We start from the raw sequence: 16,351 nt of genomic DNA, 5'->3' as shown, positions 1-16,351 counted from the left end.
GGTGCGAAGTGTTGAGAACCTTTAAAATATTCAATTGATCAGAGGTTATCAACTCTGGCTACATATTTAAATTACCTGGAAACTCAAGAAAAAATTGCCAGTGTCTCAGCCCCTCTCCAGACCAGTGGAAACTCAAGAAAAAATTGCCAGTGTCTCAGCCCCTCTCCAAATCTCTTAGGGGAGAGAGGCAGGAGGCTGCCCAGCCGTTTTTAGTTCCAAGTTCCTATGGTGACTTTGAGGCAGAGAAGGGTTAGAATCCTGAATTAGACAAGCATATATGAGTGAATTTGCAGGATGACTTTCTGGAATCAACCTTTATCTCTTTTCGTCTTAGATTCCCTGGCTTCTGGGAGCTTCCTCACTCCCACCCTCCAACTAAGAGGGATCCCAGTTTTTTCTCAGCCTCTTTCTTTGAGCTCTCACGGGAGACACAAAGCTGTCGGTTGCCTTAATGCAGGAAAAGATGAGAATAGTTTCTGGGAGTGAGAGAGAGGAATTTCAGCCTGTGGGAAGAAAGCAGTTCTCACTGCTGATATTTCCTGGGTACTTGCTATACGTTTGAGGTATTATGCTAAGGATGGTGCATGGACTGTTTTCTTAAACATCACAATAATCCTCTGAGGTAGATGCTACTGTTGGTCGCTGTTTTGTGGACAAGGAAATTGAGATGGGGGAAAAACAAACAAACAAACAAACAAACAAAAACCCAGAAAGGTCATGCTGGTGGAACCAGGATTTGAAACCAAGCCACCTGGCCCAAGAGTTCCTGCTGTTCACAAAGACACCAGTTGTCTCAAACTGGTGTATTTCAGAATCACCTGGAGAGCCAATAAAGTACACGGGAGCCCAGGCTCACGGAAGGAGGAGGAGTCTGGACCTTCATAACTTTAACAAGCGCTCAGCTGCTTCTGATACTGACCAAACATTGGGAAGTGCTATTGTCTTGCAGCAGATTGCTTCCAGAGAAGACTGCGGAGGCTGATATCCATTAACAAGGAGGACCTAGCCAGGAGGTGGCTGTCCTGGGTATGGAATAGAATTGGAATGAGCTCGCTCAATACACAAACCCTCCCGTCCTTAGCCCTTAGCCCAGCAACTAAGACAGGAATTCTCTGTCTTTGGTGAATAGGTGGTGAACGGAGGAAGGAGGGAAATAAGGGGTCTATAATCCTGTTTCTGCATCTGAATCTCCAGCCTAGCTTGGCTCCTATCAGTTAAATATTGGAAAGACCCTGACAGAGTATTCCATCGCATCCGACATGATATCGCTTGAAGTCAACGTGATTATTTTATGTCCCATTTAGAATAAAGAAGCCACTTGTGAAACTGTTCACTGCTAGCAATTATGAGACACAACTAAGTTTCTAAAATCAGAAAAGAATTGTGTATCTTAGGATCGATGAAATACGGTACAAGCAATGAACTCTAGTGAACTTGGTTCTGGAACTGGAAATCACTCAGCACGTTGGGGAGGCTTCTGCTGACAGAGTCCAAATAACAGAGTTCCAACAACATGGAAAATAGTCTGAACTGCAGATTTTTTTTTTTAAAGATTTTATTTATTTATTTGACAGACAGAGATCACAAGTAGGCAGAGAGGCAGGCAGAGAGAGAGGAGGGGGGAGCAGGCTCCCGCTGAGCAGAGAACCTGATGCGGGGCTCCATACCAGGACCCTGGGATCATGACCTCAGCCGAAGGCAGTGGCTTAACCCACTGAGCCACCTAGGCACCCCTGAACTGCAGATTTTAATAGGATTTGTTTGCTATAAGAATTGAATGCACATACACCAAGAGCTGAGGAATTCAAACCACTCTTTAGCGTTTCGCCCTCGGATTTCTTACCTGTGAAATAGGTAGTGGTGAGGCTTCTCTGAGGTAAGATATGTCAACAAATAGCACAGTATTGGCACCTCGGAGGAGACTGAAAGTCCCCTTTCTCCCCTTTGCTAAGTCTGAAGAGATTTTTATGTTGTTTGCAGTCAGTTTTGAAAGGAGGACAGAAAGCAAAAGTGGTAGATGTACAAAATTAGAAAGTCAGAAGGGGCGTATGATTTAAAACAAATACCTGTTTGATGCTCTTCCAAAGCAAATCTACTTTATGAGGTGAAGGCAAGCTATAATCAGTTTTGTACTAATACTGAGTAAAGAGCTGTGTGCACACAGGAGACTCCTCATAACCAGAAGAAATCACCGTCCCACAGGATTCCAGTGCCTGATTAAAAATCTGATGCCATAACAATTGGATTGATATAGAAAAAAATCAAGAATTTATGTGACATGGAACTCATACTTTTTAAAATAAAATTTGTGGGTTTTTTTTTTCTTCAGTCACATTGTGTCTTTGGTAGGAAAAGAGGAGTTTATGAATTTCAGATATGGCTTGGTCATTTTCTAAAGAACACAATCAGTATTTAATCAGGGCAGGTAACTTAAATGTACATCCTTAATGCTGCCCCTATTACTGGAGCTTCACCTGCTTCCAAAGAGAACTCCACGTGCGAGGCCCATATTTGATAATGCGGGGAGCTCCAAGAATTAGGGCAAAGGCAGTTGCTGGCTTCCCACAGAGACTCATCATTGTGATGTGAATCTGAAGAGGGGAATGGGGCACTATTTGGTGAGAAAACAGGTAAGTACCAAGCCCCAGGGAAATACTGCCGTCTCTAACTACAATAATCACCCGAGGTACACAAATGACGCCATGTTACGAACTTTGTGCTACGTGAGGCCACAGTGCTTTCCAAAAGCCACGAGTGCCCGGTTTGAAATGGGCTCTACTTATTTGCAAAGGTACACTGAGAGCTCAAGGGTTGGGAGCCATTTCTGCAGAGAGGCTGGGCCTACATTTCACTTCTTCCTGAGAGAGTGATGGAACATTCTTAAGGTTTCAGGATACAGATACCATTTGCTGCTTTGGAAGGACTTCCATAATCTGGGGGGAAAAAATCTCTGACGAATCAGGCCAGAGTTTTGAAAGCAGGGAGGTCTTGAATAAAACAGTTCACTCTTTCCCACATTCATTCAGCATGCTTTTAAGCACTTACTCAGTGCCAGGCTATGGGCTGTGTGCTCAGTGGGGGGACCCAAAGAGCCCTGGAACATAGCTGGAGCCTTAAGAGCCTCTGAGGCCTCAAGATGTAAGGCAAGGGGAGGTCACGGTTTCATTCTCCCCTTTTCTACCATTGCTGCTGCCTTCACGGGCCTCTCTCCGGGAGAGAAGCATCAGTCTTCTGCAGTCCTTTGGGCCAGGCCTGTCCACTCCATGTGGCCACCACTACTGTCTTCCTAAAGCACAAACTTGGGTCACTGCTCCCAGCCCTGGCCTCTAGGGCCCCGCAGGAGCTGGTGATGCTCTGGCCATGGGAATTTACTCCCTCTTCCTTCCCTTGGGCCTCTGCCCATGCATGTCCCTCTGCCTGAAATGCCCCCCTTTCTTTCTTGTGTTTGCCTAGTGAACTTCCACTGATCCCTTAAGACTCATTTTAGATGTCCCCCCCTTTTTAAAAAGATTTTATCTATCTATCTATCTATCTATCGATCTATCGATCTAGAGAGCAGGAGTGGAGCAAGGGGCAGAGGGAGAGAGAGAATCCCAAGCAGACTCCTCACTGAGCAAGGATCCAACATGGGGCTCGGTTCCAGAGATTATGTTCTGAGTCGAAATCAAGAGTCGGATGCTTAACTGAGTGAAACACTCAGGCGTCCCTTGATGTCCTTCTTTCGTGTCCCCCTCATTGACCTTCAGAGCTGAGTTCCCGTCTGCCTCGCACAGAGCCTAGGGAAGGACAGGCGGTGCATGTCTGCTTCCTAGCCCAGTTTCCTTCTTTGTGCAACTGCAGGACTTATATCCTCCCCTCAGCCTCTGTTTTATCATTTTAAAACTTTGTCTAGAATCTGTGAGTTTTCTGGGGGAAGGGGTGGTGGTGGTATGACTGGGTCTTTTTTATCTTTGTGTCCCAAGGAAAGTGTGTGGCACACAGCAGGTCAGGCCATTAGAAAGCTGTCACTGGTACGAAGAGTTAGAAAAGATACAGCAGGACACTGGTTCGATTTCCGTAAAGCTAAACGGCTTAAGTTAGATTTTCTTCTGAAAGTCTGTACTTGGAACTTCTGGCTTATTCCAAGAACCTTTCCATTTCTTGTACCACTGAGACAGCATGGCGGAGTTAGTACTGGAATGAACTCTGCCTGAGTTCGAATTGGCACTTTGCTGCTACTAACAGGAAGGAACTCTTTGTGCCCTATTGCCTTACCTGGAACATGGGGAAAATAATTGTAACCAGTCCAAGATTATTATGAGTGTTAGATATGTGTAAAGTGTTTCTCACCCTGAAGCAAGCACTCTCCGTATTTATGAAACTAAGGTGATCGTGCTTTATTTTATTGATGTCCTTAACAAAATAAAAAAGAAATAGAAATGTTGCATTTGTTTGCTATACTTCCTACCTACCTACATCTTCATTTACTTTTGAAATTTTAATTGTCTATGAAATCCCAAAGTCTGGGTACCATTGTTTTTGGTGATCTAGAACTTAAAAATGGACACAGAGCACTGGATGGGTTCCTTAAAATTGAGATCCTGGAACCTGGAGGCAAAAGAGTCCCACTGATGTGAGTCCCACCTCCACCAAATTGAACTTAGCCAAGGGGAACCATCAGGGGTAAGAAGGGTGGCCCTGGATTCAGGCACATTGGGGGCTGGAAACAGGGACACAACAGAAGTAACAGGCAATCAGAATCCCTCCTTCAGCGTGATACCTGAAGATTCATAAAGTTCCTGCATACAAATGGTTTCCGCAGAGGAAGCTAAACCTCTTGAGGAAAAAAATCTACTGTCATTAGTGTTCTGTGTGCCACTGATGGGCTTTTTACTCCCTTGAATGAGAGCCTGCTTTAAGCATAGTTCTAATGTGGAGAAGACAGGTGTTTAACGTATCAATAAACACAGAGACAAAGTAATAGCTGCATTAAGCTTATGTCGGTATGACTAAAAAAGAGGATTCCAGAAAATAAAAGAAAGCAGAACTCGAAGAAGCGAGCTTAAATACAAATCTTGAGAGTTTTAGAATTTTTCCTACACATTCTTTCTTGAATCACAATAAATAATGAATTAATGTGTCTATTTCTTTAGGCAGAGACCCCCTTACATCAGCGATAGTTAAATACACAGTTTAAAGAAAATAATACCATGACAGCAACATAAAACCAATGGCCAATTAATTCCTGTCTCCCTGCTCCCCATCTCAATCCTTTCTGACATTTTATGTGGAAAGACCCGTCTTTAGAAGCATGTCTATTTTGTTCACCACAGTGTACCCAGGCTCTCAATGAATATGCTAATTTGCACCGAGGGTAGGGAAGGGATGAACATTTCTTGGTGACTTACTACGAGCGAGGTCCCACGTGAAATTATTTCCCCATAGACTTCACCATGTTTTTCACATTTTTTGTTGATATGGAAAGCAAGAGAAACGAACTCTATAGATATGACACAGGTTTAGGGCAAGCGACAAGTTTTACAGACCCTAGTCCCCCCGCTTTCTTGCCAGGTTATCTTCGTGTTTATAAACCAACGATGATCCTTAAGTTTTTACTCAGGATGATTTTCCAGCAGCTTCATGGATTTCCTGGTTTCTTCTGCATATGACATTTCAACATTTCAACCCCTCTCTACAAAGGCCAGCTTGGCTGGCTCTTATTTAAAGGTCCCAGAAGACATAACAGAAAGAGAACGAACTGTTTTTTCGTTTGTTTTGTGTTTTTTTTTGTTTTTTCTTGTTTTTAGTAGTTTGTATTTTCATTATAGTTGTTACAACCATTTGTCACTGATATAATGAAAAACCAAATATAAAAACCAAATATAATTTCCCTGATGGTCCACACGCTTTTAGTATAAAGTAGTACAGACTTGGGGCCCCTGAGTGGCTCAGTTGGTTAAGCATCTGACTCTTGATTTAGGCTCAAGTCATCATTTTAGGGTCACGAGATGGAGCCATGCACTGGGCTCTGAGCTGACCTCAGGTTCCCTTTCTTTCTTGCTCTCTGCCCTCCTCTCCCTCTCCCGCACCTTGAGCTCTCTCTCTAAAAACAAAACAAAAACGAAGGAGTACAGGCTCAAAGGAAAGAGATCCAGATTCCAGGATCTGGATCCCACCTTCTAGGTTTTCCTGACAAATATGTCTCAGATCTCTTTGCAAACATTTATATTTCACATCCGATTAGCGGCAAGATGAAAGCGCTGGGTTAGGTGATTAATTCATTCATTCATGAACACTTTGTATATATCAAAATCTTTGTCTTGTGTGTGGGGATATTATTATATCCAAGACAAAATAAAATCAAAAGCCTGCCTTCAAAGAGATCCCAGTTAGTTAACGTCACATTGTATGCCATCTCAGAGATATCTTTCCATTCTAAAATGCTGTGAATTTATGTCCTGGGGGTCCAAATATCAGTGAAACTCCCTCTGTAACAGTAATATCAAAGTATGTTGTTACCTTGGACTGGCTACAAGCAACAATGTCAGAATAAAAGCGTGTGGCCCATCAGGGAAATTATATTTGGTTTCAATGACAAATGGTTGTAACAACTATAATGAAAATACAAACTACTAAAAACAAGAAAAAACAAAAAAGCAAAACAAACCAAAAGAACCCCTTCCCCAAAATCTCATTCTGGAAACTGAACGGTAGGGGTTCTTATTGTTTCCATTTACTTTTTCATTTCTGGGTCTGCAGATCAAGTACAACATTTGCACAATACCCCGATACACTTCATATGGGGACTGAGACACGGCCGGCTGAGCAGGCTCAGAAACTAGACACCCTCCCATACCTTAAGATGGGAACCAAGTGAGGTCTATTTATTTTATTGGACAGTTTGAATTTATTATAGGTTGCTCATAATTTCCTGTCTCATTTCTTTAGTGCTCTTGGAATTGATGTCAGGATGTCTTAGGTTATCATACTCTTTCCCTCTTTTGTCCCAACATTTATGCCAACAGACTGAATTGACTTAGAGAAAGTCCCCGGACAAAAGTTGAAGGGGAAAATACCCAAAGCTTTAGTTGGAGAATGGCAGAAGCTTTGGAAAAAAATCTGAAAAAGCAATGAAGATGAAAATGGAAACTCTGTGAAAATTAATGTAGTGTAGAATTGGCGAACATACCACTTATTTCTTTAAACAAATAGAAGAAAGAACCCGCTTATGAAGTGCACCCAAATAATTCACAGGTGGTGAAACTATTAGAGTCTTGCAATTTCTTGCCTCAGAAGTGGAATAAATCTCCTATATTATAAATGGTCTATGCTCCCACATGTGATTTTTCTGCTATTCCCTTTATTTCAACTGTCCCCCTTTGCACGCACCAGGCATTTCTGGTTTTATTATAATTAATTTATTTTAATAAGAATTGTAGAGAAAAATCTTGGGACATAGGAAGATGTAACTACTAAAGCAATAGGACTGACAGAGATAAGATCCCAAATGGAAAATGCTTGTTTTTTACATGGATCTTTTGGCTGTTATAAAATAAGCACAATGTAGCAGAAACTACATCAGATCAAAGTCTGCCAAAGTGATGCCCCAGTGATAGCCGGGCAGATGAAAACACCCTCGCTGCTGGCCACCCCTAATTAATGGCAATTCTCACAATGATAAGAATTTGTTTCGAGGAAAGTTTTTCCCTGAGGAATTTACCTTAACTAAAAAATGTTCTGGTGTGTTCTGCGACACAAACTGATATTCTGAACTGTGGAAATTGGAAACAAATTTTAATGTCTGAAGCCAAGTACTGTCTGATAATATCCATAAAGATAATACACATTAATAATCTGTGGGAAGCTGTAACTTACATTGATACATGGGTAGGATTAAACAGATAGGGTCTACACAGGTACAGAAGAGTTCCTTACAAGACAAGCCAGTCTGTTGGGCAACTGAAAATAGTAACAGAACCATTCCCTACAGAAGAGTGCTTGTGAAAAATTTTAAAAATAACTCTACAACAAAATGTCCAGTGAACTACCAAGCTCCTTCCTCATTGCAAGAACTGTCTTTACCTTCCATGGACCCTGGCTCTCTGTTGAGTATACAGTTGGTGACAGATAAATGCCATGAATGAATGTAATCACTTGAAATTTTAGAGTACTCTATAGAGTTTACAAAACACTTAGACATTTAGTGCCACCTTTCTCTCTCCCAACATCCGGGAGAGTTAGGTGGGATGGGCAATCATAACACCCGGATGAGGAGCAGAGCGGGAGTGAGTTCTGTGACTAGAGCAAGATCACAGAGGCGGAACCTGTGCTATAGCCTGGATGGTTACACTCTAAAACCAGTGCTTTTTCATGACACCTGAGACATCTGCAAAAAAATGTATCAGAGATAGCTGTGACTACGTCTACTCAAGATAGACATTTCCCTTTGGATGTTGCTGTGTGAAATATCTGGGAGTTTCGCGTTTATGTGTCTGTTCCCCTTCCTGTTACTTGTTCACTCCTTCATCTACTGACATTCTGTCTGGAGAGCAACATGGTGGTGTGCCTCGGTTTCTGCTTCTCCATATCTCTGTTTTCTTGGCCTTCCCTTTGGTCTGCATGGTTCTATGTCCTTGGCTGGGGTGGTTGGTCTTGTTCTGCTCCAGAGATTCTGATGGTTTACCACAGCCCTGCCACTCCTCGTTCTTTTCCCCATTTCTTACTGTGCCACTAATTCCTGGATTCTGTTTGAAAAGTGAGCATGGCCCCATTTTCCTGTTTGTCCTGTAGTCTTTGTGGTGTGCAACTTATTGTATACTTAGAGCGTGCTCAGGACTCGGGGGTATGTGGTGAGTTACACACCACAAAGATTAAACCATCATGAGGGTGACATGGCATCTTCTCTTTTCCATTTTTCCATATAATAAGTGGAAAGTGGAATTAAGCCTGACTTATAAGTGAGTATTAGTATGCATGACATCTAAATTTCCAGCCCATTTTAATTTTAATTTTTAATTTTAAGAGATTTCCAGTATAACAAGCAACACCTTTCCTCAAAGGTAAACAACGGTTTACAAAGGTTTATTTCTTGGTAGTGGGTAAACGAATGTTCAGGTCTGGGGCTCTGCTCCAGGAAGTCATTCAGGGACCCAGGCCTTCTACTTGGTGGCTCTGTCATTCCCTAAGGTCTTGAAGTTTTCTGTTGGAGTCTCTGCATCCAGCAGGCAAGTAAAGAGAGAGAGAGTGCTGAGTGCTGGGAGGATGACATGGCAGATTAAGTCCTAGAAATGCCACCTGTCACATCTAACTCCATTCCACTGACTAAAACTCAATCACAGCGCACCATCCAATCATGGAAAAGGCTGAAAAATACAGCTTATTTTTGTGTCCAGTCATAAAAACAAATGACTTGGTGAATCCATAGCATTATCTCCACTAAACTGAGATTTTATGGCTACCTTCCAGTTTTATAAGAGTGTGCCAAATATGATTTTCTTCCTGAGGGCAAATTTCATAAAAGGAGAAATATTTCATAAAAGGAGAAATATTTGAGAACCAAATGGATTAAAAAAGACATGAAACATGCAAAATTCATTCTATTTATCAGCAGCAAAAATTGTTATTCACTTATTGTCCATTGTATGGATGTACATGTTTAAGAAAGAAAAAAGAGAGAGAAATAAAATATTTGTCCTCTCTTTAGAATTTATTAGGTTGTTGACTTGGTCTTACCCAAACCAGAATTATTGAAATGTCTCACAGGTGAAATGCATGTTCACCTATTTGTACTTTACCATCTTCTCAACTTTTTTTTTTTTAAGATTTTATTCATTTATTTGAAAGAGAGAGAGAGAGAGGCAGAAGGAGAAGCAGGCTTCCCAATGAGCAGGGAGCCCTATGAGGGACTCGATCCCAGGACCCCAAGATCATGACCTGAGCCGAAGGCAGATGCTTAACCATCTGATCCAGCCAGGCATCCTCTTCTCAACTCTTCTTGCCAAGTCTCTCTTATCCATCCTTTTATTCATCCATTCAACAACATTCACTGAGGTCTAATTACCAGGCATCCTGACAGAGGTGGGAGGGACAAGTTACTCCAGCTATCACCCACAGTTTTGTGGAGTGGACAGGAATGGAAACACAGTAGGAGAAATACAATGACAAATAAATGTGAGGGCGCCCAAGAACTAGAAGAAATGACATCTTAAAATATTGTAGATTACAATTTTTTGTGCCTCTGATAAACAATCGCTAAATGCTCCCCAAACATCGGGAGGATTTGGGGTAGGGTAGATAAATAGATGTTACAGTATTTCTTCTAGAGAAGGTTGCAGTAGTTCATGAGATAAGCTAATATGCCCATGATTGAAATAGAGACCATGAGTAAATGTAGGAAAATATCCACACTGATTTATAAACAGTGAGCCTCTGGAAATCCAACAAATAGCAAGCCAGAGGTCACTGGCGGCTACAGACCACTACCATCGGGATAGCTTCTTGACTGACATGGCCAGAAAATTCCTAACTGCCCTCCACATGCTGGGTGCTCCAGTTAGCAAAATCCCCAGGGAGGGGAAACAAGAACAGTTAAGCTTTATTCAATGTAGGTTTTAATCTTGAAGTTCGGGAATTGGGGAAATTTAGTCATTTATTTTTGAGCTCATGGAAAGAAGGGGTTGATAGCAACAGCTTACCCCGGTTAACAGGCAGGCTCCCCACACAGCTGTGCTGGCCTATTTCAATTAGGATCTTTTAGGACTGACATCACCTCTGGTATGCCAGTCCTAAGCCGCTCATGAGCCAGCACTGCCAATCAAGCCAAAATTCAACCACACGGTATGGTTTTTATGATGGAGACAGAAAACGACATGAACTTGTCTCATTTTGGTGAAAACACAAAATTGGAAGTCAGCTCTCCAGAAGAAGAAAATTAGTAAACACAGCAAGCCTATAAAACTTGATTTAGACACATTTTCCTCTGATTATCTCAACGCACTTAAGTGGTAGGTTATTCATGATGATTCAAGGAATGCTCTCTCCTCTCAAGAAAAGGCAAGGGCCCTCATGCCAGGCGAGGTCACTACTCGGCCATTCTACTCATGAGACCACAAGAAACGGGAGAATATGCAGAATGAGGGAAGGGAAGAATGAAACAATGAGATATGAGAAACTTAAACACTTAGACCTGGAACCCGAACTAGACAATATTAAAAGCAGAGCTGCCACTTGACCAGAGAAACTGGACTGTATACGTGAAGGGAACACCACGTGTGTGGAGAATTAGCGAGCCAGGTAGTAGCCTCTGTGAGTTCTTTCCTCCCCCAAATTAGTTCACAAACATCTCTGACGCATGTGTGTAAAAGCCCTTCTATCAGGTGCTGCATGAAATGCAGACATTCAGAGGACACGATATTTTCCCCAAAAGAGTCTAAAATTATATTTTGATTAATCTGTAATAAAAGGGAGAACCAAAGGATCAGACCGTGTCTCCTCCAGACAATTCCTGTGCAAAATGCAACCACACAGACGGGTTTTTTGTTTTGTTTTGTTTTAAATGAGTAACAGGTACAGTGGTTAGCCACATTTTAATGATTAAAACTACACAAATGCTGACCTTAATTTTGTTATTATTTGAACTTTGTGGGGCATCTGAGTTTGAGTAACAGCCTATGCCATGGTGTGCTAGAGGACCACTTTCCATCTTATTCATACACAATGGTAAAGCAGTATCAAACTGTATTAGCACTCTTACAAATGCACAATCGAATACGTCCATGAGTTCATTTTCTCTCTCTTTTATCCAAAGTTTTTAATATCCAGGGGGTCTTTCAAGGAAAACTTCCCTGGTGTAACAGAATTCTTTTGTAGTTCACTAGTGACCACTATTGGACATACTTCCTTCCACTTACATGAAGCAATAGCACTACTTCATATGAAAATAAGAAAGGGGGCCAGAAAATGGTCCTGAACAGATCGAAACACTAAAAACAGGAGTCCGGGGAAACAAAACTGCAGCTGACCATGTCTAGACAAGAAACTTCATGAAAACATGAAGAAAATAATGTATATATAAATACCTTACTATGTTCTGTAGATTCAGGTGAAAAATCCTCAGCTTGATTTAAAAAAAATCTGGGCAGGCAAATAAGAAATAGATGTAGAGAGAACAGTTATAGAAAGATACCTGTGTGTGCGTGCGTACACACATGTGCGTGCATACACACACACACACACACACCCCACACTCGTTGGAGCAGCTCACAATCTGCTGTAAATAAGGGATTTAATATTCATTCCACAAGCTAATGGTGCTTCTCGCCATCCAAGATAGATGCACTTAGATAATAGTGGAGGACAGTGCCAGAGCGACCGAAGGGAATGGGCTATTGTGTTTGACTAGTTTCCATGTATAAATTAGTGCAGAGAAGAAAAAGAAATTCAACAGAAAAACACATGTACTTTATTATAATTCCGAGTGTTACTCTTGCAACTCCCACAATAGCAGGCGAAAGAGCTTAAAACCACTTAAAAGAAACAAAAAGCAAATGCAAATTTGATTAAATGCCTTTCTGACAAGAAGTGATTTGACTTCAAGTTTGGACGGACACATATGTCAATGGCCGGTCATGGTTTTTGCCACATTCCTTTTGAGCTACACAGTTGGGACAAAGGGAGAGTGAAAGAGGGGAACAGTGTGGGAAGAGTGGGGAAGCTGGGTGATGTGGCTTGGTCTGACCCGAATATCAGGGCGAAATCTCTTGATCAGTATACTGTCCTATTGTGTGCCCAGAGTACAAAAGAAGTCTATGAAGTATGAGCTTTGCAGGAAAATATGATACAAAAGACACGGGGACCTCATTCTCTCAGGAAACATGCTCCAAGGGGAAAGGATTTTGACAAAACTGAGGGTGAACAATATTCGATATTCACACCCCCCAAGAACGAAGCCATGATACAGATGATGCAGCTGTAGGTGACAATGAACGTGGTTTTGAAGTAGAAACTGGACTCACCACTAAACAAAAAGGATGTCTTCCATTTAAGTTAAAGGGATCTTCAAAAGTCACATAAATTAATTCTCAGAGTAGATAGATTCTTCTAATGTTTAAAATGGTTAGGGGAAAAAGAAGCCACCTAGTTCAATTTCTCCAGCCAGATCGAAGGTCGAGCTTGACAGTGTTACACTTCTAGGTCTAAGTCAATGGCTGGTGAGGCTCTAGGTCACTTTCTCTTAGGCCCATCATTTAATTGTGGTTACAGAGCCAAAGGGGGCAGTGCATGAGCCAAAGTAAAAAGTGTCCATGACGTTGCCCGTCGCTTTAATGATCAAGATGAGGCTAAAACCCTAAATGTCTCCAACGAAGACTGGGGACCGACTTACATCACTGCTTCCATCACTGCTAAATATTTTACAACCAGAGTACAAAGCAACCAAGTTATCTTCTCTCCATTATTTGACCTTTGCTTTCAAACATAAACTTGTTCCTCTATCTGCAAAATAGGTTAAAAAATGTCTATTTGCAAGATGATTGTGCAGATTCCTTGTAACGCTTTCCAAACAACTGGCCTGGTATTTGGCACATTTAGACATAAAATCCATAAAAGGTACGATCTATGTTGTTATTACTCTGCCCAGGGATATCTCTTGGCGCTCACCAGTCTGTTCTTGTGATTCTCAGAATACCAATTCATTTAAATACAGACTTAAACCAAACCTGGGTTTGACTTCATTTTATCCTCACAATACAATTATTGTGATTTAAACAAAGTATGTTTTGTGTTTTAAATCTGATATAAACAGTTCCTTTTTTTCCCCACGTAAGTCTAATTATATGCTCAAATACAGATGCGAACATTCAAGATGTCAAGGAGGGATCTAATGCAGTTACCAAATGGGTAGCAAAACAGTCTATTTCTGAATGGGACAGTTTTTCCAAAATACGATGAGATCATATTTCCATATGAAGATATGAGAAAAGCAACGTGTACTGGTAATTGGCTTTATGATGCAATTAAGTGGGGGAATAACGCACACTTTTTTAAAAAAAATCACAAGGAAGGAAAGATGAGGCAAACTAATGGTGTGTATATAAGTAACACATCCCATCTGGAAAAAATGAGACACCTTTCATAAATTGCTTGCTCCCCGGTCGTAAGGCACACCTAAACATTCTGCTTTTCATATTCCTCACAACAGCTAAAACTTAGTCCATTCCTGCTTAAAATTCAGCTTGCCTTTAAATGTCTTTGAAAATCTGAAAATATGCTTCTCTATTTATAGCATTCATTATGATTTCTTGGCCACAATGATGCAAATAAGAAGTGGGAATGTATAAAATATTTAAACACTGTCTGATTACTCTAGCTGATGAATCTTTGTGGAGCTTTTCAATTTGTACCCCAAATGGCTTGCTTTCCTTCTTCAAAATCATAGCACAGATCAAATTTGTCAGAGTCTAATCAGAACATAACATTCCTTTAGCATCAACGAATTGATGCAACCTATGTATTCGTTACGTTTTTACCTTGCTCCCTTCTTGCCTTATTACCTTCCGAGGAAGTGCTGGCATGCCACAAATGTGACAAGGAGAGCTACAATCACGTTTGTTTGGAATTGGTGTGTGCAAATGTTGGAATCGAACCTTCAGATGAGGTTTATGAAGCTGCCTGCCCAGAACACTCTGGTTTAAAAAAAATGTGCATTGCTATTAATATTTTGGGTGTAGATTTTTTTTGGACAGTCCATGTTCATTTTCTGCCCATAAAACCAAGTATGAGTCACAGCGGAACATTTACTTTGAGTCAAAAATGCAGTGTATGCTGATTCTAGTACAGAGCATCTTATCACTGTGACTATGGAAAGCAGCCGCGCGCGCGCACACACACACACACACACACACACACACACACACACAAAGTCAGCATTTTCTTCTTCTTTAAGAGCAGATCTGAGATCAAAGACCATAATCCTCAATTCATAAATACTAGCATTAACTTGTATCCATAGAGGAGTTACAGTAATTACGAGCTATAATCTGGGTTGGCTGCAAACAGTCTCTCCTTCCCTCTTTTACCTGGTTCCCTAGCACGTGTGCAGAGAGGGAGAAGGAGTCATAAAAGGCAGTGGGGAGAAAAGCCCCTTGCAGCCCATCCTTCAAAAATTCCAGGAACACCACAGTGACTGAGTTTGATTTCAGGACGTCTGTTACCCAAATTCCAAGCATGCACACCACGTTATTTACACAGTTCCCTGCTCACGGAACTCTATGCAGTAGATCCCAAAGCTCGAGTCTGGAGATTATTATACACCTCTCGCTATCTCCCAAAGTCAAGCGCACTTTATTTGGCTTGGGAAGCTGGGGTTCAAGTTCCGAAAGAAGTTTTTCCTTCTTCTTCTTCTTTTTCTTAATCGTGTAAATTATTTTACCTGGTGTTTGAAGATCAAGATACACACACACACACACACACACACACACACACACACACACACAGACACATATACACACTACCCCCCAACAGCACCCAGACTAAGTGGCAATAGCCACGTATTGAAATGAAAAGGCATTTACCAGGAGCAGGAAAGCCAGGAAGAGGAGCGGTGTGCCAGGAGTTGCCCGACGACGGCAGCGTTCCATGCTTGGATCCTTGCCGGAATCCGAATCGGACACTGAATAAGCTGCTAAGTGCTCCTCTGCCTGCTGTCACATCCAGTCCTGGTGCTAACACTCCAGCCCTGCCTATCAGCTTCCATCAGCCCCGCTCACATTTCCTGACCGAGGGTGGGTGGGTGGGTGGATGGGTGGGGGGGTAAGCTGAATGGAATCTCTCTCGGAGCAGGCAGCCAGCCAATCAGGCTCCTGCTAATCAGACATGCTGAATAACAAAGCCGGGGGACAGAGAGAAAGTGTAACAGTGAGAGAGAAAAAAAAAAGGGGGGGGTGGGTGGGGGGACGGGACGAAAAAGAAAGGCGAGCGGAGCGTGCGGCCAGTAGAGAGAAGAGAAATGCAAAAGATGCCGAATTGCAAAAGATGAAGCAAAGCCCTCTCCTTGTAACTAACCTGGTTGGTTCTTTGTTGAGATACCTTTCTGTTTGCCATTTGCTCTGCGGGTGCCTGTTGCTTTGTAAAGTACAGTAGCTCCCTGTGACTCTGTATTGTTCCATTCAGGAGAGAAACTTAATCCCTGTCAATATATAACATATGCCATAAAGGGAAAGAACCAGAGACAAAAACTGACTTAATGGGCCGTTGAAACGTGTTCTGTACAACCGCTTTCTTCCTTTTCCATGAAGTTCCTCTATTTTCTCTCCTGACTTGGAAAAGGGAGGCTATATAAGCTTTTGGAGGTTCCTTACTAAACCTAAATAGTGAC

The 16,351-nt window shown here is 41.8% G+C and overlaps 1 protein-coding gene across 2 annotated transcripts in view; it reads right to left on the bottom strand.

The window, feature by feature from the left end:
* ADAMTSL1 (ADAMTS like 1) overlaps positions 1 to 15,750 on the bottom strand; it is a gene marked incomplete at its 3' end in the record, with an annotated part of 404,822 nt that extends 389,072 nt beyond the window's left edge. For both annotated transcript variants that reach the window (XM_080819725.1, XM_080819726.1), the window contains exon 1: positions 15,549 to 15,750. In XM_080819725.1, the coding sequence (XP_080675851.1) occupies positions 15,549 to 15,614 (66 nt within the window). In that variant the 5' untranslated portion in view covers positions 15,615 to 15,750. The remainder of the gene's footprint in view (positions 1 to 15,548) is intronic.
* Positions 15,751 to 16,351: the final 601 nt, after the last annotated feature.

The sequence above is a fragment of the Martes martes genome (genome assembly GCF_963455335.1).
Source record: "Martes martes genome assembly, chromosome: 12".
Classification (NCBI taxonomy): domain Eukaryota; kingdom Metazoa; phylum Chordata; class Mammalia; order Carnivora; family Mustelidae; genus Martes; species Martes martes.
Note: the sequence above shows the minus strand (reverse complement) of the source record. Positions and strands in the feature narration are given on the sequence as shown.